The 26,099-nt window shown below is 38.4% G+C and overlaps 1 protein-coding gene across 7 annotated transcripts in view; it reads right to left on the bottom strand.

Annotated features, from left to right (window-relative positions):
• Positions 1-26,099, bottom strand: part of nfia (nuclear factor I/A) — an 885,553-nt gene that overhangs the window by 548,079 nt on the left and 311,375 nt on the right. The window contains exon 1 of one of the 7 annotated variants that reach the window (XM_085982858.1): positions 2,575-5,642. The exons of the other annotated variants lie outside the window; for them this stretch is intronic. Coding sequence (XP_085838984.1) covers positions 2,575-2,583 — 9 coding nt within the window. The 5' untranslated portion in view covers positions 2,584-5,642. Of the gene's footprint in view, positions 1-2,574; positions 5,643-26,099 lie in introns of those variants that run through there. 7 annotated transcript variants of the gene reach the window in all.

The following is a 26,099-nucleotide window of genomic DNA, read 5'->3' as shown; positions in this document are numbered from 1 at the left end:
TTGGGAGGGGAGGGGAGGGGAGGGGGGGTTAAATCGCGTCACCTAGTCGAATGTCACGTCCACGATTCCTCCGCCCGGCTGTCGCTCATTGTTTGACATTTTCTTTGCCTGCGCTAGTGACCCATATGTAACACTGAATAGTAAACGATCGGCCGGCCAGCGCGCATGCACCCTTACTGCAGCGCACTCTGGGCCTTGTAGTCTTTGCTCCTGTCCACTGCGCAAATCCAGTTAAGAGCAATAGCTGAGGCAGTAGATAATATCACAACTTGGAGAAAACAGCACATTTTAGTGCCACGTGTTGTGAGCTTTTCTGTTCACCTACATATACATCTATCTCTACAAAAATATACATGCTTTGTGAAGTGTGTTTTCTTCTCCCATGTGCAATATATATATTTAATTAGTCTCAAGGTATTTCATCTGTTGAAAAAGGGGGCCTTGGCATCATGGTAAATTGTCAAGAATGGATTGGGTGCAACTCTGAATTAAAATCACAAATCGAAACCAGAATTGAAATACAGGAGGAATGAAAACAGATGACAAGGTTAGGAACTCATCACAATGCACAATATTCCAACATGTTGCAACCATAACCATACTTGTTATCCTTTAAACTTTTCACTATGTTAGTAACTTAGCAATAACTTGAAAACACAGCACGGATTCTTTTCAGTGGCACGTGTTAAGCATTTAAGTTAATGTTATCGTGGGGTTTCAAGACTCCCCATTCAAAAGTTAACATATACTAATTTTTAATATTTTGAATTTGATAGGCCAACACGTGTATTGTATCTTCAAAGGACATTGGTAGGACGTCCACATATAAGTTTTATTCTAGTGACACTTAGAAACTCAATACTCAACATTATTATTATATATATATATATAAATAAAAGTGAATATACTGTATTTCTATAATGTTAAGATAATGCAAAGCACAGTATGGGACAGTCAGTAGAATGGAATGTGGCTGCTCTCCAGCAATGGAGAAAGCGGCATGTACAAAGCGTTTTATTTCAGTGAATTCACACCACCTTCCTTTACAAAGAGAAATTCATAATACCCATCATTTCCACGCTTGAAGTATATAAAACATATATAAGTCGACGTAAAATAGATACATCATTCTTCTACACTATGAATTACTACTCCACTGCACTTTAAAGGTGAATCATTCCGAGGACTACTTTTTTTTTTCCAATTCTTGAGCTCATTTGCTGCGGAACTCCCTATGGCTATGGTCGCGTATTTGAGCGTCATAACTTAAAACCTCACAAAATCGTTTTATCTAAAAAAATATGCAACATTGCAGCAGTTCTCATCCAAACATTTCAAAGATTTCCACTGCCCCATGCCTGGCGGGACCCTCCCTCCGAACGCAGAGAAAGATATTTACAGTCTTGTTTTCCTATCAGAATCCCTGATCTGAGACCTTTAGATAAAGCAACCCTGCAAATTACTGGCCTTTTAAAGCCGAGCATGCCAACACAATGTATGGGCAACATTCACACGAGATTACTAGAAGGGATATTGGCAAATAGTTTAATTACATGTATATTACGTATAATTACAAACGTTATATATACAATTAAATGTCAGCTTGTGCCACTGTGCAGCGTTTGTACTTCTGGATTGCTTTTGAGAAAGTTCTATGATACTTCAAGAAACGTTTAGATAAATAAATGATCCTTCGAAAATAGATTCAATATCTCCTAGGATTTAGATTCAATTTTACATAGTATCCAGATTTAAAGAAACATCATTACGGCTAGTTGTCTTAAAAACACAGTGCTACTCATTTATTCCGTGAAAAATTATCTCGATAAGCATAATTACAGTTACGAGGGAAAAGCATTCTTAACTTTTGCAAGAATGAACCCTTTATATAAAAGGCATTCCAGTGTGTTTTTGTCACATAATGTATACATTGCAATATATTTTATAAAAGTATAAAATGGTATGCACTTTATATACTATTTGTCGTTAGTAAATATTCATTGATCCAACTATACTGTACATAGCTGAACTACAGTTCCCAAGATACCCTTCCAACAGTCTCCTATTGCATTTACACCTAACTTGATAGCGGAAGCCTCGCCTTTCTACGCACTGATTGGCGCAGTGCAGCGTTGAGGAGGTCAATGAAAGTTTCGATTGGTAGAACGAGCTGCCTATCATGTCGGGTCAAGTTCACGTCTCTAGTTCGGCTGACCGTTAGGAGAAAAGGTTTTTGAGACCGAGTCACACGTCTCGACAGAGCGAGCGCGCAACGTTATATATTTTTTTGCCTTCTCTTGGATCAGGCAAGTGACGGGGGAAATTTGCCAAGCTCAGCGCTTTCCAAGCTAAAAGCAGCAACCCAGTCTTGGCGCAATAAATTGGCATATTCCACATGGACACAAACTGGAACCGGCGTGAATAAAAAAAAGACATCCTGTCATCAATTACCAGGCTGAAACATTATTAAATATACTTTAAATATATATCCCTATTAAATCTTATTTTGCATTCAAGTTTAGAATATCTATTAAAATCATAATAAAAAAATAAAGTTCATTATGTATCACGTACCATTGCCATGTAAAGAGTACGTGAGAAACTTTAAATTGTTCAGACGTTTAGCTTCATTTGTTGTCGCCTTTTTTGTTGCTATTTTTTGGTTTTAATATATAAAAACTGGGAACCGTTGCAAACCGGAAGCGAAACCATGCAAAAGCCGCTGCAAAAAAATCGGCGAGTGATGCCTGAGGTTTTTTGTTTCCAAAGAAGAAGCCCCTTTGAAAGCGTTCCAAGATCGCTCCCAGCTCTCTGGCTCTGTGTTGGTAGCGAAAGAGCACTTTTGTGGAGCGCCCTGAGAAGTTGCAATCGATTTGCAGTCGTTACTGTTTATTTCCGCATCGGTATTTGCATAGAAACCACGCACAGAGGCGACCGCACGTCCGACCAATCGGCTTCCAGAATCCCGGGAGACGTGAGTCGCGCGAGCGTCTGGCCTGGGATTCCATTCCCGGGCCAAGGTTCTGTTCCTGCACCGATACGGTCCGGACGGTGTGAAGCTTCTTTCATTTTATTATATGTATATACAGAAGGCATTTGTAATCTGCTGTGATTTTTTTTGAATAGCAAGCGTAGGTAAGCACATATGAAAGACGATTGTTTTCTTTGTAAAGTGCAGGATTTGTGTGTATTCCTCCATCCGGCATTTGCTTGTGCGGTTCAACAGATCTCGTCCTTTTTCTGTTTAACTTATTTTACAACAAAAATGGTCCATATACGCATTATACATATGCATAAAGTGGTTTTTAAACATATGTATTATCATTGCAAATAAAAAATAAGCAATCTGCTAACCTAGAAAAGTAGGTATGGGCCGAGGAATATTACTGGTATATACTGATCATTGTACGCTTTGTGAAGGAGCTTTTATGAAAAAGAGCATTTACCAGAGCTGATGTACTCAAATGGCAACAGTTACTACAGAAGCACTATAGAAAAAAGCACTATAACTTTAAATGTCTTTTTACAAGGTTGACACTGATACTAAGTGAATGAGAGTTTTCTGAATTTGAAATAAACTGCTTTTTCTCTACCTTGGCGCGTTTTATGTGTGAACACATTTGTTTTGGGAACATAATTATTAAACAACATTTTACCCTTAGTGTGGTAACTTTAACATGGTGTATTCTATTAAATTATTCAATAAAGATTGTGTTTCAAAGAATGTTGGCTTTTATTATACTATTTCTATCCTAAACACTCACATTCCGCTGCTTAATTTGTTATTTGAAACAGGCCTTGTATTATTCACGTACATATTAATAACGATACCTTTTGCTTTTATGAATACACCTGCATTTTTTTTCATATTTTACTGGGATTATCATTAAAGATAAAATATGTTTTAAAGCTATATATATATGTATATATAAATGTGGTAGGTTAGATAATCAACGTGAATCAAATACTCTATTTTGAGTCAGTGATCATATATACACACATTTTAATAATGTAATTGCACACCAACTGAATGAAATAGACGTGGTCGTAACTCGTATCACAAATTTCCGTCTCTTCTAATTAAGCCTATAAACAACATCATGGTAGTGCAGGCTTGATAAGTTTATTTTAAATTTTGTGTTATCACAACCTGTGAGATTCTGCTTTCGTTCGACACAGTCATGGATCGACAGCAAATTGGCAAAAAGAAGCATGAAAAGATAATCATATACAATACTTAAAACCTGTTCAGGAATGCACCGATTTATTTTTAATCGTCATTTTCTGGTAAATGTATTACCTGCCTGGATATATGTGCACAGATCATATGCTGCGTTGTTCGACCAATAAAATGCTTGCACTTATGGTATAAGGCGTGTGGGAACTGAAGGCACGGTGCGGCCGAACACATTTTCGGGTATGACACAAGTAATAAATATGGAAATACATAGCTGCAAAGGATGCTCATGAACGTCTGTAACATTTAAAAAAATGTTAACCATGGACGTGCGAGCTTTTTGTAATTTACATTGTTTTACTTTAAATTGAGAGATTGTATATATTTACATAGATTAATAGCATATATAAAATAATAGACACTGAAATTAGACTCATATTGCATTCAGCTGCAATCAAATAGCATATACATCCTGGACAACCTAATTGCACCAATCATATTCCAAACGCTAATCAAGCTCAGTTTGTGTATTGATTAAATGAAGAAAGGCACAATTTTTTATGCACACCATATGGAGGTACCACAAAAAACAGACCCAATGCAGTGTTATATTTGACACACTTGCTTTCATCGTTGCACTTGTTAAGCAGTTGCTGGTAAACGTTATTGATTTTCCCATAGATTTTTATTTACATTTCGGAACAGTTTCACAAACGTGTAAAAATGAAAGGTATACTTGTTTCCCTCTTGCCGGTTACAAGTCAATCCAGCCACAATTGCGGCACTCAGGAATACATTTGATCCGTTGTCTAGCGTCTTTAAAAAGGTTCCCACTGCAGATACACTGCAGTCTCGATCAACAACAGCAGCAGCCAGCAAGCACCCAGAGGAACTTCGGAAAATACAGTATATCGACCACCGTCATTATGCTGATTTATGAAGACAAGGCTCTCAGGGGTTCCGCCGCTCCTTATTTCAGCAGTGCCATGTCGGCATTAATCAGATATCTGATTTTTTTTTTTTTAAATTGAATAATCTCTGACGCCGAGGCGATTGCGGTGTATAAGAAAATGATCCGGCTCGTTATAAACAAGGCAGTGTTAAGTGGAAAATAAAGTCTCAACAAAACTAGACGCCGCGACAGCACGTACAAAGCGAGCTGACGTTTACTGAAAGTGATCACAATGCAAAATGTGCCCGGTATTTAAAAAAAAACAAACACAACATTGATTAATCCTAATGCAAGGAATCGGCGTATTTTTCCTAATTTATATGAATATACATGTCACTTGCGGAAATGTCCGTATAGATTTGGCGCTGGAGATAATGATCTGAAGACATTCCAGAACAGGGAGTGAGAAAGAGAAAGTCTTTGTATATTTTTTCTGCCAGTCTTTGCAAAACCTTAATGCTAAGATCCCAGATCTGGTGTTAACACAGTGCAGGACCACAACTAGAGGGCTCTAACGGCAACAACAAAAAAGTGATTTACTGATTTTGGAAAATGTTGCGAGTTGAATGCCCTCCCCCAGTTACAATGGTGCACTCCACCGTGTCGCGATATTTTTTTGTCCTTTACTGTCGCAACATTTTGCTTTACTCCCGAAATAGTGAACTTAAAACTAGAATCACTGCTTTTCTGAGGCAACGGTTGGAAAAAAAGACTATATTAAAAAAAATTCTTTACTATGTTCTTCCTTCTTTCTCACTCTTGCAGCACCCGTATGGAGCGCATTCGAGGGATTTCTTGCTAAAATGGAGTCGAGAGCCCAATAAACATTCACAAATTCCCTTTCATTCTCATTTAGATTTTGAAATTTATCACCACGATAATGATAGACATGAAGCTGTTTACAATCATAAGGCGATTTACTGAAGCAAATAAGGGATATATATGTAGATTCCTAAAGAGGAGGACTGCACCATTAATTTAAATGTTAGCCAGCAAGTTCAACATTTTCACTGTGGTGTGTAAATTGTAATTCGGCACCAGTTGTCGACAAAACTACCGGGATTATTATAATTTAACAATACAATAACACCAAGAAGAGGTTTTTAAAAAAAAAATCTGGCTCCAAAATAGGAAAACAAATCTGTTAAAAAAGGAGAACGAGACCAAACTTTTCTTTGACTTTTAAGTTCAAGTCGCAGTTTTTAAAGTTGCGTTGTGTGGAAAGACTCCACAGCTCGGTTTGCTGCCGTGCAATGATTATCGATCGTATATTTAAGACGATGGATTTAGAATTAGACACTCCAATATTTCGCTTGTTATCTAGTGTAAAGTGTTGTAAAATCATTGGAACTTCCTCACTTTTACGTACGTTTTTTTTACTATTGTGCAGCAATTGCTGCATGTTTATATATGTTTTGTGTAGTGTTGCTCGGGCAGATTCACAAGTTTAAACTACCAATTTCACTTAAAATATTAAATATTCTAACTCTTTTGAACAAACCAATATCGCAACACAGAAAAGGTTTAATCTCCCTTTGGTTGTGATAACTGCGTAAAATATATCCTGCCATTATTTTGTCACACGTACAAAATTAAACCAAGTGAGGTTAGATTTCAAAAGAATATTTAAATTGTATTCATCTTTGAGCTCAGGGTTTAGTTACTACGCTCCAGCGCCTGCATCGTTAAATATTCTTAAAATAAATGATTTACGACAACAGATTTCTGTAAATGTTTCCATTTCTTATTTAATTTTACCCTTTCCTTTGAAGAATCGACTCCACTTTCTAGCTTGGTAATTATAAATTGATATTTAAACAATTTAGTTCTGGCAACTTGTGAAATTATTTTGTGTAAATAAAAAGTTAACCATTTCTGTGCACGTAAAGTTCCACAATGGAGTGCGATATCAGGCATGCTGTGAAGAAGCAACATATTTTATATTTTCTTCTCCATAAATTAGAAAATCGACACCAACTTGATATGCAAATCCTGGACTAAATGGAGATCAAATATATCTAACAGCGATTACTTGCAGCATTCTGAGTGTCTACTGAAATACGAACCTATCACTTCCGTTTTGTTTTTAAACTAGACAATGATCTTAAATAACCTAAAACGTGTCTTTGTTAATTATATATCAAGCACAAAAAATCAATGATAAATTAATTCTCAAATTATACGTCAAATAATAATATTGGATCTCACTAATTACTCGTGGCTAACTTTAGCATACATGATATTACAGACAATTCTAAACAACTAGCTCCCAAAAAGAAAATATCTACGTCTATTTAATGACATTTCAACACATGTAAACTTAACTAATGATTCCTATGCCAATGTGATCGGTTTGTCAAGGAGTCAAATCCAGCAATGAAATGTAAATTACATTTCAAAGAAAAAGCACCAGGTTTAAATTGAGACATTATATTCAACAGTTTCAACACAGGAAAAATGATAGATTGGGAAAATATTAAAAGTGAATTTTTACCTTTTATTACTTATAATTCGGAAATTAATATTTTAACAATATATAACAATCCATAAAATAAGTTAAACTGTGCGATCCTTTTTTGTAAGTTAAATATTAATGATATGAAATATAATTTACATGCAAACGATAAGGTATGTCCATTTTGTTTATAGATTACGGGGAAGGAAAGTTTGAAGACTCTATCTAGATCTGGATTAATTATGTGCAGGATTACGTTCAGAAATTTAAAAAAAAACTTTTATATTAAATCTGTAATGTGCATATGCCATGACTTGTTTATTTGGAAGATTGAAGAATTGTTATCACTGCTCATCAGTGGCAAATATATGATTACAGGGTACACAGACGATGGGCATACTTGCATATGTTTAATAATAAATAATACTCGGGGCTGGCATTATTAAACTTTCCTCAATGATACGACCCTTTCATTTCACCAGTGGCTACAAAACTAAAAGCACACATTTAAAACTCTCGGTGCAATTCGTCACTTCGTGCGCTGTATGGAAATCCTCTATTTATTTCTATGACATTTTACCGCATTTAGTCTGTGTTACATTTTTTGAAAGACTTCATACGAACTAAGTAATTCCTAGTTCTGTTTTTTTTTCAGAACAATTTCATGCTTAAAAATATCAATTTCAAAAGTGGCTACGAAGCAACGATTGAAAACGAATCTCCCAATTCAAAATATGACCACATTTTATTTACTCTTTTTTGCGTGTGTAACAAATCAGGCAAAGCACTACATGCCAACAGGCAATATAAAAGCAGAGCAATATTGTCAATTAGGATATTTGTTCATATATGAGGTAGTATCGACATTAATCACAAAGTCCGAATAATATGCTGAACGAACGAATTTTAAATCAGTAAATAGTATCCCAAAAGGATTATGAGGATTAACATGTTGTTCCAAAATTAGATGAGCAACTGAAGAATACTATCTGCTACATTAATACTTTGAAACTAGGGTTATTATGGGAAACTGGGAGACAATGAAAAATTGAGAAACTACTTTAAAAAGTGCAATATCAAAACAAGTTGAAGGTGTAAACACCTTTAAGCTATTAATTGTAAAACGTATCCAATTATACTTCAGAAATATGCAAAAGCATAAAAATATAAATGTCTATTTTGGTTCATTCAGAAACATATTTTAAAGTAATCAGTTCACATCATAACTGTAAGGAACTTGGGGGGTAAATAGAACCAATTGGAGTTTTAGGACAACACTCAACTTTGGCGCTTTTGAGAAAACTCGGAGTTCAATGTATACATCCACATACATCACTTTGGCAGCTTTATAATGATAGATCTAAAAGGTGCACAAAAAGGCATTCAAAATATTACGATGCTCAAAGGTGCTTGCTTTGCAAATACTACAAGTAATCTTTGTTAGGTAATCTAAAGTATGCAGCCTCGCACTACAGTCAAATAGTTACTTAAAGTAACGTTATGAACATCCGGGTTAACTGAGAAATCAACAGCTGAGTTGCAATTTTCGATATTTATTTTCCTCATATTTTTGTAACAATAGCAGAATTAAAATTAAATCCAGTTAGACTACACATTTTAATTCACCTAGTTAAAGCGATGCAGGGATTCTCCAGGCAATATTTTGGTCTGCAGTAGTATTGGCATTGCATTTTTTTATAACTAGCATTATTGTTAATGAATTATTAATTGTCCATTTTGGCGGTGATTCCTTTGTTTATTTTTCTCAATTTTCCTTAGAATGTAGGTAACATATATATAAAAAAACAAGAATATCAAAGCGACTGTATTTATCTCCGTTTACATTTAAGTTGAGCGACAGACTCCATGCTTCCAAGTTAGGTTCCATTATTAAATTCCTTCGTCATTCTTGTTAATATTTTCCTCATTTGAATGCGACTGTTATACGCTTGGAGGTGAAAAGTTGCCAAACTGTAGATTAGTCCGTGATTACCATTACATTGATAATGTTGTTGCCATTATTCTTTATTTTCTCCTGTCTACACCGCTAACATTGGAAATTAATAACCATGTACCTCTACCTGCCTATACTCGAATCAGGTTTAAAGTCATTCTTGCATTGTGGGAAGAAGGTGCTTTTTTTGCTTTATTTTATTCATGAAACGAAATGGAAACCGATACAGTTAGACAGCTTGAATAATCAGCAGCCAAGGTGATATAGCAAACAAATATGAACATTTATGGTACACAAGATTTAATGCATTTGTAGCAGTTAAATACAGAATGGGACGATAGAAGAACATTTCATGCAAATGAACAGGAACTTGTTACGGACTGTATTCCCTTTTTCTAGAAATAGTCGGGTAATAGGTAAATTACATCGATTATTTTGAACATCACTAAATGTAAATATGGTTTTGCAGAAGGAGTGCAAAGCCATGCATTATTCGTTAACATTACTATAGTGGATACGTTTCCATAATAATCATATCTTGTTAAATGTTTTCATTGAAGAAATTCCGATTACTGTTACAGTTAGCCCCACAATTGAATACCGTGGAATCAAATAATAGTTTCTGACTAACTACTGTTCATTTTTCATCGGTCGGTAGAAATAAACGTGTGCGCAAAAAAAGGATAGAAAAAAAGATAGAAAGAAGGCTAACACGCAGAACAATGCACAGGTAACAACAAAAGACATTCAGTTAAAACCATGAAACACCAACATCCAAGTTTGATTTGGCCCTTTTAAGGCTGTAATGCTAATATATAACTTGTAATTTTAAAAAGTAGTTTCTTATTTAAATATTTCATAATATAGTTTGTAAATTATTTTTCTCAACTATCTCGTTTATTTTTTAATATACCGTATAGTGTTCTACAATTTTATAATAGTCTACAAGGAATATTATTTATAGCTCGTAATATTTAACCATATTGTAAATGAAATATAGCATCTGGTTGCTTTGGGAGAAATAAGGGAGCACCAAATACAGTACATGTTGCAGGCCATCAAACTGCAAAATAAATGTTTTGCAACACTTGCATTTTAGAAAATACCAAAATAAAAGCAAATTGTGTCATATCAAATATTGTAACTAAGATGTAATCACTGAATACTAAGCTACAAAGCTTGGCAATACTTTATATACAGTGAGATGTATGCTAATTTGAAGATTAAGTATAACTTTAAAATTATTTAATAACATTCTAATACATAATATTATTTACTTAAATATCTTTGGTCACATTGATCAAACTGCAATACAGCTAGATCGATTTAATGGAAATTATGTTCAACAACCTTCAAAATGAAACTTAATTAACTGGAAAAATATAAAGACAAATTGTGATATTATTTGCTTTAAAGCTGTGATAAATTCGAAGTGTTTCCCGTTTTTGTGCGATCACAATTACATTGCTGTTGCAGTTGGGTTCATCTTTGGATGTTGTTTCTCAATATTTACTTTAAAAAAAAACTAATAGACACATGTGCAAGTGATCTCCAGTGCGGAGGTGTTTCAGAACACTGCGCACAAGGTGCTTTTACTAGAACTTATTTGTGTAATATGCAGTTGGTGCCATTTGTTGAGTTGCTATTAATGGTCTGATTTAATCAGCTTTTGTATGAGATTTAAATGTCACTCTTCACACTTCCGCCAGTAAAAATACCCACATTAAAATCTAAATTAAAAACTGTACATGCTGTCTCCACAAAACTTCAAATGCAAGCCTGCGCCGTGCAATTTAAATTTGCGTAATAACGTCAGCATTAATAATTAATATGTTGGCAACTCACCTTTAATACCTCAGCTATTCTAGTAAATTAACTCTATCAACACGGTATAACTTTTGATAGATTTCTCCACATCTGAGATTATATTACGTAATTAAATTCAGCCGGAATAGCGTAACATTTCTGTAATCGGTTTAAAGGTAAATTACAAGAAAACATAAAAATAAAAATTAGATTGCACCAGAAATATAGCCGGAAGTTAAAAAAATCTCCAAGTGACAATGACCCCTTTTTAATTGGGCAGAGAAATAGTATATGGTAAGAGGTAAAAACAGGTATTATGGTGAATTATCTGGATCTTTGTATGACAAATTGTCTGAATTAACGGATACACGTAGTATATTTTAAATAGAGTGTATGGACAAAATATATAGTAAATTATCTAAATTACTGGTACATACAGGGCATATGCTAAAATACCTTAGCTAGCAGATACACATGTGGTATATGGTAAAACATCAACCAGTGGGTACACAGATGGTACATTGTAAATCTTTGAAATTATGGATACGGGCTGATATATAGTAAAACAACTTTATATCGCGTCGACATAGCGCACATTTTTTTCGGAATCCTCGCCCAGTTTATTTTGCTGCAGAGAAGGAATGGTTTCATTCATTTATATTTGAATAACGGAGCTCTTACTTCATATATTTTGTTAGTAATTTATTAAATGGTATTTATTCTGTTTCTTGTAAGTTTTTGACAGTAAAATGCTCTGTTAAGTTTTGGGGGTGGATTGATCGGTGATCGTCCGTCATGTTGGACATTAAGTTGTTTAATAACAGAAATTACGTTTGCTTTTCTTCACTGTTTTAATTGTTGCATTTCCGATCTCCGGAGGTTATTCTGTAGGTAAAGATACGTGTATCTATGAGATTTTGCTGATTTAACTTCAGATAGTGGCAGTGAATGGGATCGGTAAAATTGTTCAAAGACTCTTTGCTAACACGAGAGCCAGAGCGCCACTAAGAGGCAGAGACAAATTCGCACTACCGCAGGATTTTGCTACTTTATTTGTGCCTGCAAGCGCGTGGTGGGAGTAGGATGGAGAGCAAGAGCATACTTATGTTTGTGAGAGTGAGTGTGTGTGGGTGGGAGGAATGTGCGCTTATGTGCGAGAGGCTGTGTGTGCATGTGTGTGAATGCGAGAATGTGTGTGTGAGCGGAGCGAAGACATGTTTGCATCTGTGTGTTTGAGAGTGTGTGGGGGAGAGGGGATGTTTGTTGGGTGTGTGCGTATGAGAGAGAAATGTGTATGACAGAAAATCTTGTGAATGTTAGCTTGAATGTACAATGAGGTACGCGCGCGCCCTCGTGTCCACGAGTGAATGCATTTTTAGGAATATATGTGACTGTGAGTTAGTGAAAGAATTTCTATGTGTTTGGGAATGTCTATAAATGAAGGTGACTATCAACGTGCATATCAATGAGAGCTACTGAGTGAAGAAGTAAAGAACGAAAGACTTGCATTTCTATAGCGCCTTTCACGACCACCAGACGTCTCAAAGCGCTTTACAGTCAATGAAATACTTCTGAAGTGTAGTCACTGTTGTAATGTAGTAGGAAAGTGTGTATTTGTAGTGTGTAAGTGTGTACATGAGTGTGTGGATGTCAGTCCGTATGAATGAGTGTCTGAGTGAGTGTGGGAACTTATGTCGGTGTGTGATATTGTGGGTATCTGTCAGGCTGCAGTTATACTGCAACTTCCGGCTTCAGCAGTGTCTGCGGGCGGTGAGGCGTGCGCTTGAATGCACACACAGAGCCCCGCTCCCCTCGACGCTATTTTTAACGTTAGGAGAGTAGGGGTGGGAGCGTCACTTTGTTACATTAAAATAATCTATAAAAGTTTTGAAATTTTCCAGAAGGTCTGATGTCGCTTGGCTAGTGGTGTGCTCTGGAGTTAGATCGTCATCTGAGTGCTGAGTTACACTGCCTTCTCTATCAATGCACACCTTGACGGAAACATGGGAGAGTGGTGTGCGAGTGCGTGCGTGTGATAGTGGGTGTAAGTGTCTATTGTGAGTACACATGCATTTGCCTAAGGATGCAGTTCATTGTGGGGCAAGGCGAAACTGCTCTCGGTATGTATCCATATCATTTGGGATTCAGCACCCGATCTAACTCCCAGAGTGCAGTGAAATCAAGCTGTGTGAGAGTCCCTCCAGGAAGTCCTCTTACACCAGTTAGTTCGCACTGGGTACAGTATAATCCCAACCCAAATGCAAAGTCTTGTTTTAAAAATGCCCATTCAGTCATCCGGCATTTTATAAACTTACTTTAATTTTTTTTAAGTTATGAGAAATTGTAAATTCCTGCCCGCTCTTTCCTGACATTAACATGAGCGGAATGCGCAGAGTTCCTTTGTTGTAGGCTGAACGAGTCATAGTTGTCAGTATAACTAAAGTCTGATGACATCTCAGCACACTGGACAGATACGGGTGTGACACCTGTTAGCTGTAATATAACTGCAGCTGCATAAGTATTTATGAGTGTGTGTGTGACTATGTATGTATGGATGTGTTAGTATGTGTGTGTGTGTGTGTGACTAAGTATGTATGGATGTGTTAGTATGTGTGTGTGTGTGACTAAGTATGTATGGATGTGTTAGTATGTGTGTGTGTGTGTGACTAAGTATGTATGGATGTGTTAGTATGTGTGTGTGTGTGTGACTAAGTATGTATGGATGTGTTAGTATGTGTGTGTGTGTGTGACTAAGTATGTATGGATATGTTAATATTTATGAGTGTGTGTGTGACTAAGTATGTATGGATCTGTTAGTGTTTATGAGTGTGAGTGACTAAGTATGTATGGATGTGTTAGTATTTGTGAGTGTGTGTGACTAAGTATGTATGGATGTGTTAGTATGTGTGTGTGTGTGTGTGACTAAGTATGTATGGATGTGTTAGTATGTGTGTGTGTGTGTAACTAAGTATGTATGGATATGTTAATATTTATGAGTGTGTGTGTGAGACTATGTATGTATGGATCTGTTAGTGTGTGTGAATCAACGTTGGAGTTTGCCTTCCATTCACTTTATTATATAACAATACTTCGTTACTGTTAGCATGATTGTGTTAACAATAGGGAACGATTATGATGGTGGGGGCACTTTAACACAATACTTTGGCGATGGGTTAAGATCTGGATCCTACATTACAACAGTGACTACACTTCAAAAGTACTTCATTGGCTGTAAAGCGCTTTGAAACGTCATCAGGTCGTTATAGGCGCTATATAAATGCAATCTTTTCTTTTACTTCTGTTGATAAGGTAAACTTTAGCTCAGTTGAATTTTGCCGGACACTGACAACAACGAAATGCACAGATAGACGACATGCAGCCATGGGATGATTACATTGGAGCATACAGACCGAGTGTGGTCTCACTTTACAGAAACGATGGCATTGCCTGCCTGCATTTTGGTGAACCGAAAGTTACATGGCACACTACCAAAGGTTCCCCTGGCATTCCTCGGCAACTCCCCTCAGGGTACATATTTGTTTGAAGAGGAGCCCTCTCGTTTTTTAAATTGACGTCAGTATGTCAGGATCTGAACCCCCACCCAAAACACTTTCAATTATAAAGGTGTTCACAGCAAAGCTGTTTACGATACACGTAGGAATATCGGGCCTACTTTGATGGACCAATAAGAGTGACACTAAGTTGCCCCAGTGCAACCTAACAAGAACCAGCACAAAAAGTGCCCTTATAAGGGCAGCACTAATATAATCAACAGACATATGATCCAATCAAACTAAAATTTGCCAAAATAAGCAACAAAGTCCCAACAAAACCAAAAGGAACTTCACCAACTAAATCACAATTAGCAGTGTCTCTATACCCCTTGGTGCCACCAGTCACCTCAGGCTCAAGCGTTCTAGGAATCTCGGGGTCGCAATGGTCACGAAATCAACCAATTTTCCGGTGTCCCGAACTGAGTGAATTCACGAATTTTGCAATTCCTGGAGTGAAATGGCGAACTTGTGGCGTTCAGCGATCGTACGGTCTTGTTTATTGTTTTAGTAAAATAATGTTTTGATAACACAATTGAGTTGGCAGAGCCCGGTGACACTGTACTAACACAATTAATTCTGGGCAATCAAGAACGTTAAATAAAAATTCGATGCAACAACATTTATCTAAATAAACATAGAGCACACACCCGAAATTTATATAAATAAGCCTAGAACTTGGCCGAAAAATTAGCTTAATAAATAAACAGCAAGTACTCCAAAGCAGGAAACTAGAATTTAAGCAGTATATATATTAAATCGGCATTACCGAGAGAAAACCTATCATAAATTAGATTTAGATGATTGCGGTTCTATCGTGTAATGTCCTATATCGACATCTAATCATGTTTATTTAAATCATACCATGTCCAAGTCAATGATTACAGCTCTAAGTAAATAGTTTTTTCAACAATTAAATGCGTATTTTGTAATTGTCTAGCCCAGGCGATAGTAAGTTGTTGCGCTACACTTTGTATCTGAGTTTTGGTTCATTTTCCTCCTTCCCCGACACACTATTCTCTCACTCTTTTCAAAACGACAGCAACTCTTTGGTAATGAAAGGAAAGAAAACGAATAATTATAGAAGCGTTTAATGTGCCCACTTGTTGCTCATTACAGTAGAGAGGAGCAACGCTAACTTATTTATACCCTCACTTGGAACAAATTTGAACCTCCACATTTTCAAGCAAATAAATTCGTGTAATTACACAAAATATAAAAAACAGGTTTTCTAATATTGCATCAAGTGGTCCCATCAATATTGTTAGATGAGGCATCAATAACGGGAAATGACAGAAAGGAAACTAAGTTTTGCAGTCTGTCCTTGTGCTCTTAAAAGTACAACGAAATCCCTGGTGCATCACAGCTCCGCGTTTTATACTAACGCTGTTCCAAGGCTGCTTATCGCTATTTATAGATAATGCATCAATTCTAATTTGTTTTTCTCTGAATTAAACTGTCCTTTACAATATTACCACCTGGAATATTGCTAGATACGGAAAAGATGCATGGTGCAAGCTACATGCCTCCTTTATATTATATTCGCGCACCAGAAAAAAATACAAAACTGAAGACATATTATTAATAGATTATACTAATTAGCTGGCGTCTTCCTTTCTTTTCTCGAACAATTTGAAACTTTTCATAAACCGATTGTCACAACCCCACCTATTTGTCAATTTCAAGCCAAATAAAACTTTCAGCATGAATATTTCTTTTACTGTTGCGGTTGATGACATAATAACTGTTAAAAATTAAACTAGAAATTCCTTATTGTTAGTGACGAATAATTAAAAGGAAGAGCGATGGAGCATATTTCAAATACGTTTGAAGACAGAACAAGCTAAGTATGTACGATTGCTGTTTATTTCAAGGCAGTCAGTAGGGGGCGCTCTCTTAACACTGCTGTGAACTATCTCCGCTACAGTGAACAGCCATCTGGAAAACAGATAGGCTCATGGGACATATGGTTTGGGATAAATGCAACCAACAAAAAGGAAATATATCCTGGCCTTTATGACAGATACGAAAAACTGACGTTCTGTTTAACTTATTTATCATCAGCTGTTTATCTTAAGTTGTTGATTTTGCAAAAATATCTCTGGAAAGCAAATTGCACAACTTTTTAGGCCAAATTAAGCAGTGCACTCTAGCAATCAAACAGAACTTTGTTTAGAGAAAATTATTGATGGAAAAAAATGTCCGGTAGCAGAGCAATTGAGTCATTCACTTCAGCCTTTGTGGTTATGTAAAGCATGTGATACATAGACTAGCACAGACACATGACTTGCAATGGAGATACAAGGGATGGAAAACAAGGACAATGAATCCTTGGGTATAGAGAACTCAGCAGTTTTTGTCCACGTATGTCCTCAGGTATTGAAGGTGGCTTTGTAGGAAAAAAAATGGGAAAATAGAGACTGCGATGTATCGAAGCTTGATTAGTGCTAGTTTAATAGTGAGGCCTGTTGTCATGCTAATTACTAGAAACCAATCTAATTTTTCAAAATATGCTTGTAATTTCTTTCCTTTTATCATCTCAAAAGTGATTTGCTCCAACTTTTTATGACAATCAATGTAGTTTCCTACATTACAACAGTGACTACATTTCAAAAGTACTTCATCATTGGTTATAAAGCGCTTTGGGACATCCCTAGGTCATGCATCATCTGTTTGGTGCTTCCGCAGAGTTACACGGCAAAGGGATTGCTACCGCAAACCCACATGCTACCAATTGGTGGCACAGTATGTTGGTATGGCCTCACCCATACCTCCCATCATAGAGTCAGTCTACTAAGGATGAGGGGTGTGATATGTATATATTCATAACCTTGTATTTATTCAGAAGTTACTGTGCTTCATAGTTGGTGTGTCTTAAGCTTGAGGATGTGTCATCATCTGTTGGGTTAAAATTCTACCCCCAAATCCTTATTGTAGCCCCATTGTGGATCCTGGAAAATGTGTTAAATGCCTCCCTCAGGAATGCATGATACCTAGCAACATCAATGGGAATTGGAGGGAAAACTCTCCACTGGCTGGAGTCATACCTAGCACAAAGGAAGATGATTGTGGTGATTGAAGGTCAATCATCACAGCCCCAGGACATTGCTGCAGGAGTTCCTCAGGGCAGTGTCCTAGGCCCAACCATCTTCAGCTGCTTCATCAATGACCTTCCCTCCAACATAAGGTCAGAAATGGGGATGTTCATTGATGACTGCACAGTGTTCAGTGTCATTCACAAATCCTCAGGTATTGAAGCCGTCCATGCCCGCATGCAACAGGACCTGGACGACGTTCAGGCTTGGGCTGATAAGTGGCAATTAACATTCGCGCCACAGAAGTGCGAGGCAATGGCTATCTCCAACAAGCAAGAGTTTAACCACTGCCCCATGATTTTCAATGGCATTACCATTGCCGAATCCCCCATCATCAACATCCTGGGGGTCACCATTGACCAGAAACTTAACTGGACCAGCCACATAAATATTGTGGCAACAAGAGCAGGTCAGAGGCTAGGTATTCTGCGGTGAGTGTCTCACTAACTGACTCCCCAAAGTCTTTCTACCATCTACAAGACACAAGTAAGGAGTGTGATGGAATATCTCAACTTGCCTGGATGAGTGCAGCTCCAACAACACTCAAGAAGTTCGATACCATCCAGGACAAAGCAGCCCGTTTGATTGGCACCTCATCCACCACCTTAAACATTCACTCCCTCCACCACCGGCGTACCGTGGCTGCATTGTGTACCATCTACAAGATGCACTGCAGCAACTCACCAAGGCTTCTTTGGCAGCACCTCCCAAACCCATGACCTCTTCCACCTAGAAGGACAAGGGCAGCAGGCACATGGGAACACCACCACCTCCAAGTTCTCCTCCAAGTCACACACCATCCTGACTTAGAAGTATATCACTGATCCTTCATCATCGCTGGGTCAAAATCCTGGAACTCCCTACCTAACAGCACTGTGGGAGTACCTTCACCACATGGACTGCAGTGGTTCAAGAAGGTGGCTCACCACCACCTTCTCAAGGGCAATTAGGTGTGGGCAATAAATGCTGGCTTTGCCAGCGACGCCCACATCCCATAAACAAATAATAAAAAAAACCAAATTTCTTTAAGACTCGTTCCTTTCCAGTTTGAAAGGATGAATTGACATCACTTCCATTTCCAGTAACTGCAGCATCAATAATTTAAATAAATACAATGAAAAGATTGTTTCTTTTATGCATTCTCTATCATGATGGTAAATATTCATACAAGGCAAATATACCATCGGGATAAATATTCTGGGTGCAAATAATATCCACCCTCCTCCATTTCTTTCAATATTTTATACAATCAGTAAAATGATGATGCCCAATTTTGTTTCCTTATGAATAATAGAAGTCATCCCTTTATGTTGATGTACTTCTCTTAAACCTGATATGCTATTTACAAAATTAAACTGCAGTGTCTCTAACTCAACCAAATCCAAATCTGAATATAGAGCAAAACCTTTCCAATATGTTACCATGTGGGGTTGGAGTACTGATGACCACCTGTGAAAAGTCAGTATGTCAGAGACTTAGTTAATACACTCGGGCATATCACTTAAATTCAGTAAACTGGAACCAATAGCATTTCTGATGAAATACGTGCACTTGATCTTTTTTTCCAACACAACAAAAAATGAATACAACCCTAAGTTTTTTGCCTCAAGTTCTGTCTGTGGTCTTTCTGGAATTGTTTTCTTGTGGTCCACATCAGTTCAGAACTTTTTGAAGGCGGTTGACCCATCATTAGATCTTGCTTCTTCTGAAATTAAAGCCAATCCATTCTTACTTTTACCAGAAGACGGGGCGATACCGAATTTCTCCCCCTTTGTCTTTCTTGGCCGAAAGAAGCTTTGTTATTTTGCATACAGTCTTGATTTCTCTCTCTCTGCTGATGGTTCCACTTCTACTGTATATCCAGTTTATTTTGACATTTCTTGTACTACCTTTAACTGCCTTATTCTTTTTCCTATGTATCTTTTCCATTCTTTATGGATCCTGCCATCATTCAGGTTCCATCTTTAATTTCTTTCTTTCTTTTACCTGCTTCCATGTTCTGCCATTCAGGACCTTAAACCCTTTTCTCCTGCCCCATCCACCCTCACCTCCAACAACAAGTGCGACAAGTTCATGGATTTCTTTGCCATTAAGATTGAGACCATCCATTCCGCTATTTCTGCTGCATCTCTCCCTTCCCCAAGCCTACCAAGCCAAGCTTCCCCCTAGGTTCTTCTGTGCTGAGCACTGAACGCACATCTTTCTCTAGTTTCTCTCCTATCTTCCCTCATACCCTCTCCAAGTTCATCTTCTCCATGAGACTCACCTCCTTCTTTATCACCCCTATTTCCACAAAACTGCTGACCACCCAACTTTCCTTCCTGGCCCCCATGCTAGCTGATATTGTAAATGGTGCCCTCTCATCAGGTACTATCCCCCTCCCTTTCAAACCTGCCACCATCACCTCCCTCCTCAAAAAACCCACCCTTGTCCCCTCTGTCCTTGCAAGCTACCACCACATCTCCAACCTCCCTTTCCTCTCTAATGTTATTGAACGTGTTGTCGCCTCTCAAATCTGTGCTCATCTTTCCTGCAACTCCATGTTTGAACCCCTCCAATCAGGTTTCTGCCTCTGCCACAGCACGAAATGACCCTAATCATAGTCACAAATGACATCCTTTGTGACTGTGACTGTAGTGAACTATCTCTCTGCAGACCTCTCTGCAGCCTTTGCCACGGTTGAACACACCATCCTTCTCCAACACCCCAACATTGCCCAGCTGAGTGGGACTGCCCTTGCCTGGTTTCACTCTTACCAATCCAGCCATTGCCAAAGAATCTCCTAAAATGGCTTCTATTCCTGCCCCCGCACCATTACTTCCAGAGTATTCCAAGGCTCTATCCTTAGCCCCCTCCTATTTCTTATCTATATTCTGTCCCTTGGCAACATCATCCGAAGACATGAAGTCAGGTTCCACATGTACGCTTACGGCACCCAGCTCTATCTCACCACCAACTCTCTTGACCCCCTCTACCGCCTCTATGTTGTCAGACTGCTTATCCAACATCCAGTCATTGATGAGCCACAATTTCCTCCAATTAAACATTGGGAAGAACAAAGCCATTGTCTTTGGTCTTCGCCACAAACTCCGTTCCCTTGCCACCAATTCCATCCCCCTCCCTGGCCACAGTCTCAGGCTGAACCAGACTATTCAAAACCTTGGTGTCCTATTTGACGCTGAACTGAGCTTCCGACCCCATATTCTCTCCATTACAAAGACCAATTACTTCCACCTCCATAACATTACCTGTCTCTGCCCCTACCTCAGCATATCTGCTGCTGAAACCCTCATCCATGCTTTTGATATCGCTAGACTCAACTATTCCAATGTTTTCCTGGCCAGCCTCTCATCTTCCATCCTCCATAAACTTGAGCTCATCCACAATTCTGCTGCCCATATCCTAACCGACATCCATCAACCCTGTGCTTGTTGACGTACATTGGCCATTAATGCCTTGATTTTAAAATTCTCATCCTTGTGTTGAAATCCCTCCATGACCTCACTCCTTCCTATCTCTGTAACCTCCTCCAGCCCTGATACCCTTCAAATGTTCTGCATTCCTCCAACTTTGGCTTCTTGTGCATCCCCCACTTTCTTCACCCCACCATTGGTGGCTGTGTCTTAATTTCTAGAATTCTCTCCTTAAATCTCTCCGGATTGCCACTTTTCTCTCCTCCTTTAAGACTCTTTGTAAAACCTACCTCTTTGACCAACCTAATACTCATCCATTCTAATATCTTCGTTGGTTCGGTGTCAATTTTTGTCAGATTGCACTCCTGTGAAGTGCCTTGGGACATTTTCCTACGTTAAAGGTGCTATATAAATGCAAATTGTTGTTGCCAGTGATCCATTTTTCTTCTTTCCATTTTCTGCAGTGAATAGATCTCTCAGCTTATTTGTTTGTTTGACAAAGCATGCTTATAGGCCATCAACATTCCCAGTACTTAAAAGTGGTATTTTATTCCCACAACAAAACTACTACTCAATTCTGGGTCTCTCATTAGCAAATTGCCACCTATTTTGCTATTTCTGCTTGCATGCACCATATTTTACTTTCAGTATTATTACACAGTGGCCACTTCCAATATCTGCATCCCTGTATCCTCTAACATTGATCATAGCTTTTTCCCATCCCCTGTTTACTGCAATGTAACCAATCAGTTTCTTGGTGATACTACCTTGGGATTCCCATATCATTTTATGTGCATAAAGTGTACCTCCTGTCACTAGGTTTGTGCATGGCATGGGACTGGGCAAAATGCTCCCCAGCTTCATTAATTGTATCTAAACCTTGAATATTATTGGTCATATTTCTTTCAAGTATTCTTTCCAGTTGTCATTTTCATATCATTCCTATTACATGATGTTTTGGAAGATTATTCATGGTGCCTTGTAACATAAAATATGCCATTTCCTCTTCTTCATTTCCTCCTGTAGGTGCAATCATTATGGGGTCGATTTTCATTGACCTGTAGAGTCGGGATTGGAGGCATGCGGGGGGTTAAAGTCCCGAATTCGGGGGTCCCGACACCATCCCGCCCCCAACCCGCCTCCATGTAAGTTTCAAAGGAGGCGGGTACCCACCCCGCACTGGAACCCGCCTACCCGAGGCGGGAAGGGATTAGTGCCAATTAACTGCTTGTTAACAGGTAGTTAACAGGCAGTTTTTAGCCTAATCCCTATTTTAAAGCTTGAAGTGTGGGATTCCCGACGGCTCCAAACCACGCCAAGTTAGAGGAGTCAGGCCGTCGGGTTGAAGGACTTGGAGGGGTCGAGTTGTCAGTGTTCAGGTGAGTGATGGGTGCATGAGTGCAAAGGTAAGTGTGTTTGGTGTGTCTAAAGTGATTAAAGAAATTTAAATGACCTGTACTTACCTTTTCAGCCTTCCTTCCTCTAGGTTTCAAGAGTCCATCATCTAACCGGCACAGAAAGCAGAATGGCTGCAAACTGTCAAAAGTGACAGCCTGCAGCTTTCTGTGCTGGTGAGATTTCTAACTGAGTCTGTGTAGAAGGACTCAGGTTAGAAGTAAGACTGTCAGTGTTTGACAGCTTCAAACAGCTGTGAAACACTGATATTTCATCTGTCAAAACATCTTGACAGATGAAATTTCAGTCTGTGACATCACCTGTTGCCGGGTGGCCCTTAATTGGCCTGCTGAGCCCGCTGGGTGGGCTCAACAAGGTCAATCAAGTTAAAATCGCGTGGGTTGGCCGCATCTCGATGGAGGCGGGACTACAGCCCCGAAATTTGTAGTCCCGCCTCCTTCCCGACTTCTGAATGAAAATCACCTTTGTCATCTTTGCATAGTAAGCCTTGACTCTCATAGTGTGAAGTCTCCCTGACTGAGTTCCATTCTCTAATTGTTGCTGCAGCTGGTAATAAGGCAGAGTCATACTTTGTCTATCATTTCTGTCAGAATACAGTATTTAATGTTGTCATTTTTTGCTCCTGGTTAGTGTATTTTACTTATGCCAAGGATGGTAGATCTACACCCTTTCTTTTGCTGGTTAATTCACTTTTGAAGGATATAAGCATTCCTGCATGTGATTTGAAAGTCATACATTGTGTCTTTATTTATTTTTATATAATACTTCAGTATTATATTATGTATACTTATTTAGCAAAACTTACAACAATTTGGAAAGCAGAGAAGTAGAGTTGATTGGAGGGTACAGCTTCTCTGCAGTACATGCTGATAAGCTGGAAGATGCCAAACTGAGGCACTATAGTACCAGCTCCGGTGGGAGGGTGTAATTACAGTGTGACATGTTTACATAGGCAGTCTCAATTATAAATGTGGTCATCAGATTTTATAGTGAGAAAAAGATGACAGGAAATGTATGCTAAAGTAAGATTTTAATATACAGTATTATATATTGATATCCTGTGGTTGCACCTAGTAAATCAGACAATATGGTCTCTCTCTTACCTGACTCTGCTGTCTTTGTGTTGCTGTTTTTTCTCTCTCTCTTCTCTGGTTCTGTCTACCGTTTCGTTCCTGCTTTTCTTCCCTTAGCTCTTCATTTTGCCTCTCTCTCTGTCTTTTCCTTTTCTTTTGTTTGGGGTGGGAGATGATGCATAGTTTAAAGCAATGTGGCAGGGGAAGGATCCACCAACAGCTGCTGGCTGCATTTAAGGAGGGGGTAGTTCGGAAAATGCAGCCGACAGTGGCTCTATTCCCATTCCCTCCTCCAATCACTAACTCTTCATTCTCATTGTGTCCCATATTACCTTCTCACTATCCATTTCTCTTCCTACCACACCCTCACTCCCATCACTATCCTTACCTCCTCGATTTAAATGACCCACTCAACCCCTGTATTCTCCACTCCCCTTTGTTTTGTTCTTTAACTCACTCCCCCCCCAACCCCGCCTTAAGCCACTTGTTCCACTCCTACTCACTCTCTCCAACAGCAGGTGTTGAGACTCTAGTGGGCCCCTCACCCTCAACCAGTTTCTCTCCCCATTTCTTCTTCTCATCACACCCTTCCTTCCTATCTGTTTTCCTCAGAGGTTTAGTTTACTTTCAAAATTCAACTACTTTTAAAGAAATCAAATCGGAATGAGGAAAGAAACTGCCTGTATGCCTGCCATGTTTGGATTTGTGTCCTTCTCTCTATCCCTTTGTCTCATAGCTGTTAGACAGTAGAATCTCTGCCTCACAAGTGCCACTAGCATTGACCTTTACTAACTGTCAACAACAACAGCACAGGTAAAGGTAATTAGCAAAATTCAACTGCCACTTTTATTAAGTTGAAGTAACGGCACCTGAAGAAAGACATGCTTACTCCCCCTGCCCCAGTTTCTCTTTCATTTTCTAAAGTTTAATCAACGAAACAAAGAAAAACGTGCATTTATAGAGCACCTTACACCATCTCAGGACATCTCAAAATGCTTTACAGCCAATTAAGTACTTCTGAAGTGTCATCATTGTTGTCGTGCTGGAATTACAGTAATGCACACAAAAGAAAGGCTACAACAGGTAAGTAACCAGAGTCCTGTCATTTTTATCTTTCACTCTCACACGCACACACAACCTCTCTGTGTATTTAAAAAAAATACTTGATTTGAATTTTATCTCAGTAAAACTTTTGACGTTTGTCCTCTAGGACTTCTTCAAATAATGCTGTAAACCTTTTGAACAGAAACTGCTAGAAGCTAAAGAAAAAACATTCTTCAGTATGGCCGGCTGAATGGTACCCCTGGGAAATTATGTGCACTGCATATTGCTCAGTCTGCACAATCCAAGTTCAATTGCAAGCCCAGGGTTTTGGGAGAGGCTGAGACCTTCAAGTAGACTGGATTAATCATGTTTTTGTGAAATATGTAATTAAATTTTTATTTTTTATTTTAGTTAAACCCTTATTTTGGATATTAGAAATATCAACTACTGAGAAGAAAAAAAGGCAATGGAAAAGTATATTTTCAGAAGTACTTTGAGAGAATTCTGGGAATACAGTATACATAGGAAAAAGTTAACATTTGGAAGGCAAATGTGCACAGACCCAAGATATTACTTTCAATCTCCTGGGGCTCTGCAATCTTCAGATTATTATTCATTCATTGGCTGTGGATGTTGCTGGCATGGCCAGCATTTATTGCCCATCCCTAATTGCCCTTGAGAAGGTGGTTGTGAGCTGCCTTCCTGAACCGCGGCAGTCATGAGGTGAAGGCTTATTGTTTTTCCTAACGGTTTGATACAACTGAATGGCTTGCTTGGCCATTTCAGAGGGCAGTTAAGAGTCAACCACATTGCTGTGGGTCTGGGGTCACATTTAGGCCAGACTGGCTAGGATTTCCCTGAAGGATATCAGTGAACCAGATGGGATTTTAATGACAATCTGGTAGTTTCATGGTCACCATCACTGATACTAGCTTTTTATTCTAGATTTATTTAATTATCTTAATTTAAATTCCCCAGCTGCCCCGGTGGGATTTGAACTCATGTCTCTGGATCATAAGTCCAGCCCTCTGGATTAGTAGTCTAGTAAGATAGCAACTATGCTACCGTACCCTAAGGTGAAGCAGGTTTCGAGGCTGGACCAAGTAAGGATCGGTTCTCATTTTGTAGTATTGGCCCAGAAATTCGGGTCTCCACGGGTGAGT

Source organism: Somniosus microcephalus, chromosome 3 (genome assembly GCF_052327205.1).
Source record: "Somniosus microcephalus isolate GS21.2 chromosome 3, FLI_Smic_1.0, whole genome shotgun sequence".
Taxonomy (NCBI): Eukaryota; Metazoa; Chordata; class Chondrichthyes; order Squaliformes; family Somniosidae; genus Somniosus; species Somniosus microcephalus.
Note: the sequence above shows the minus strand (reverse complement) of the source record. Positions and strands in the feature narration are given on the sequence as shown.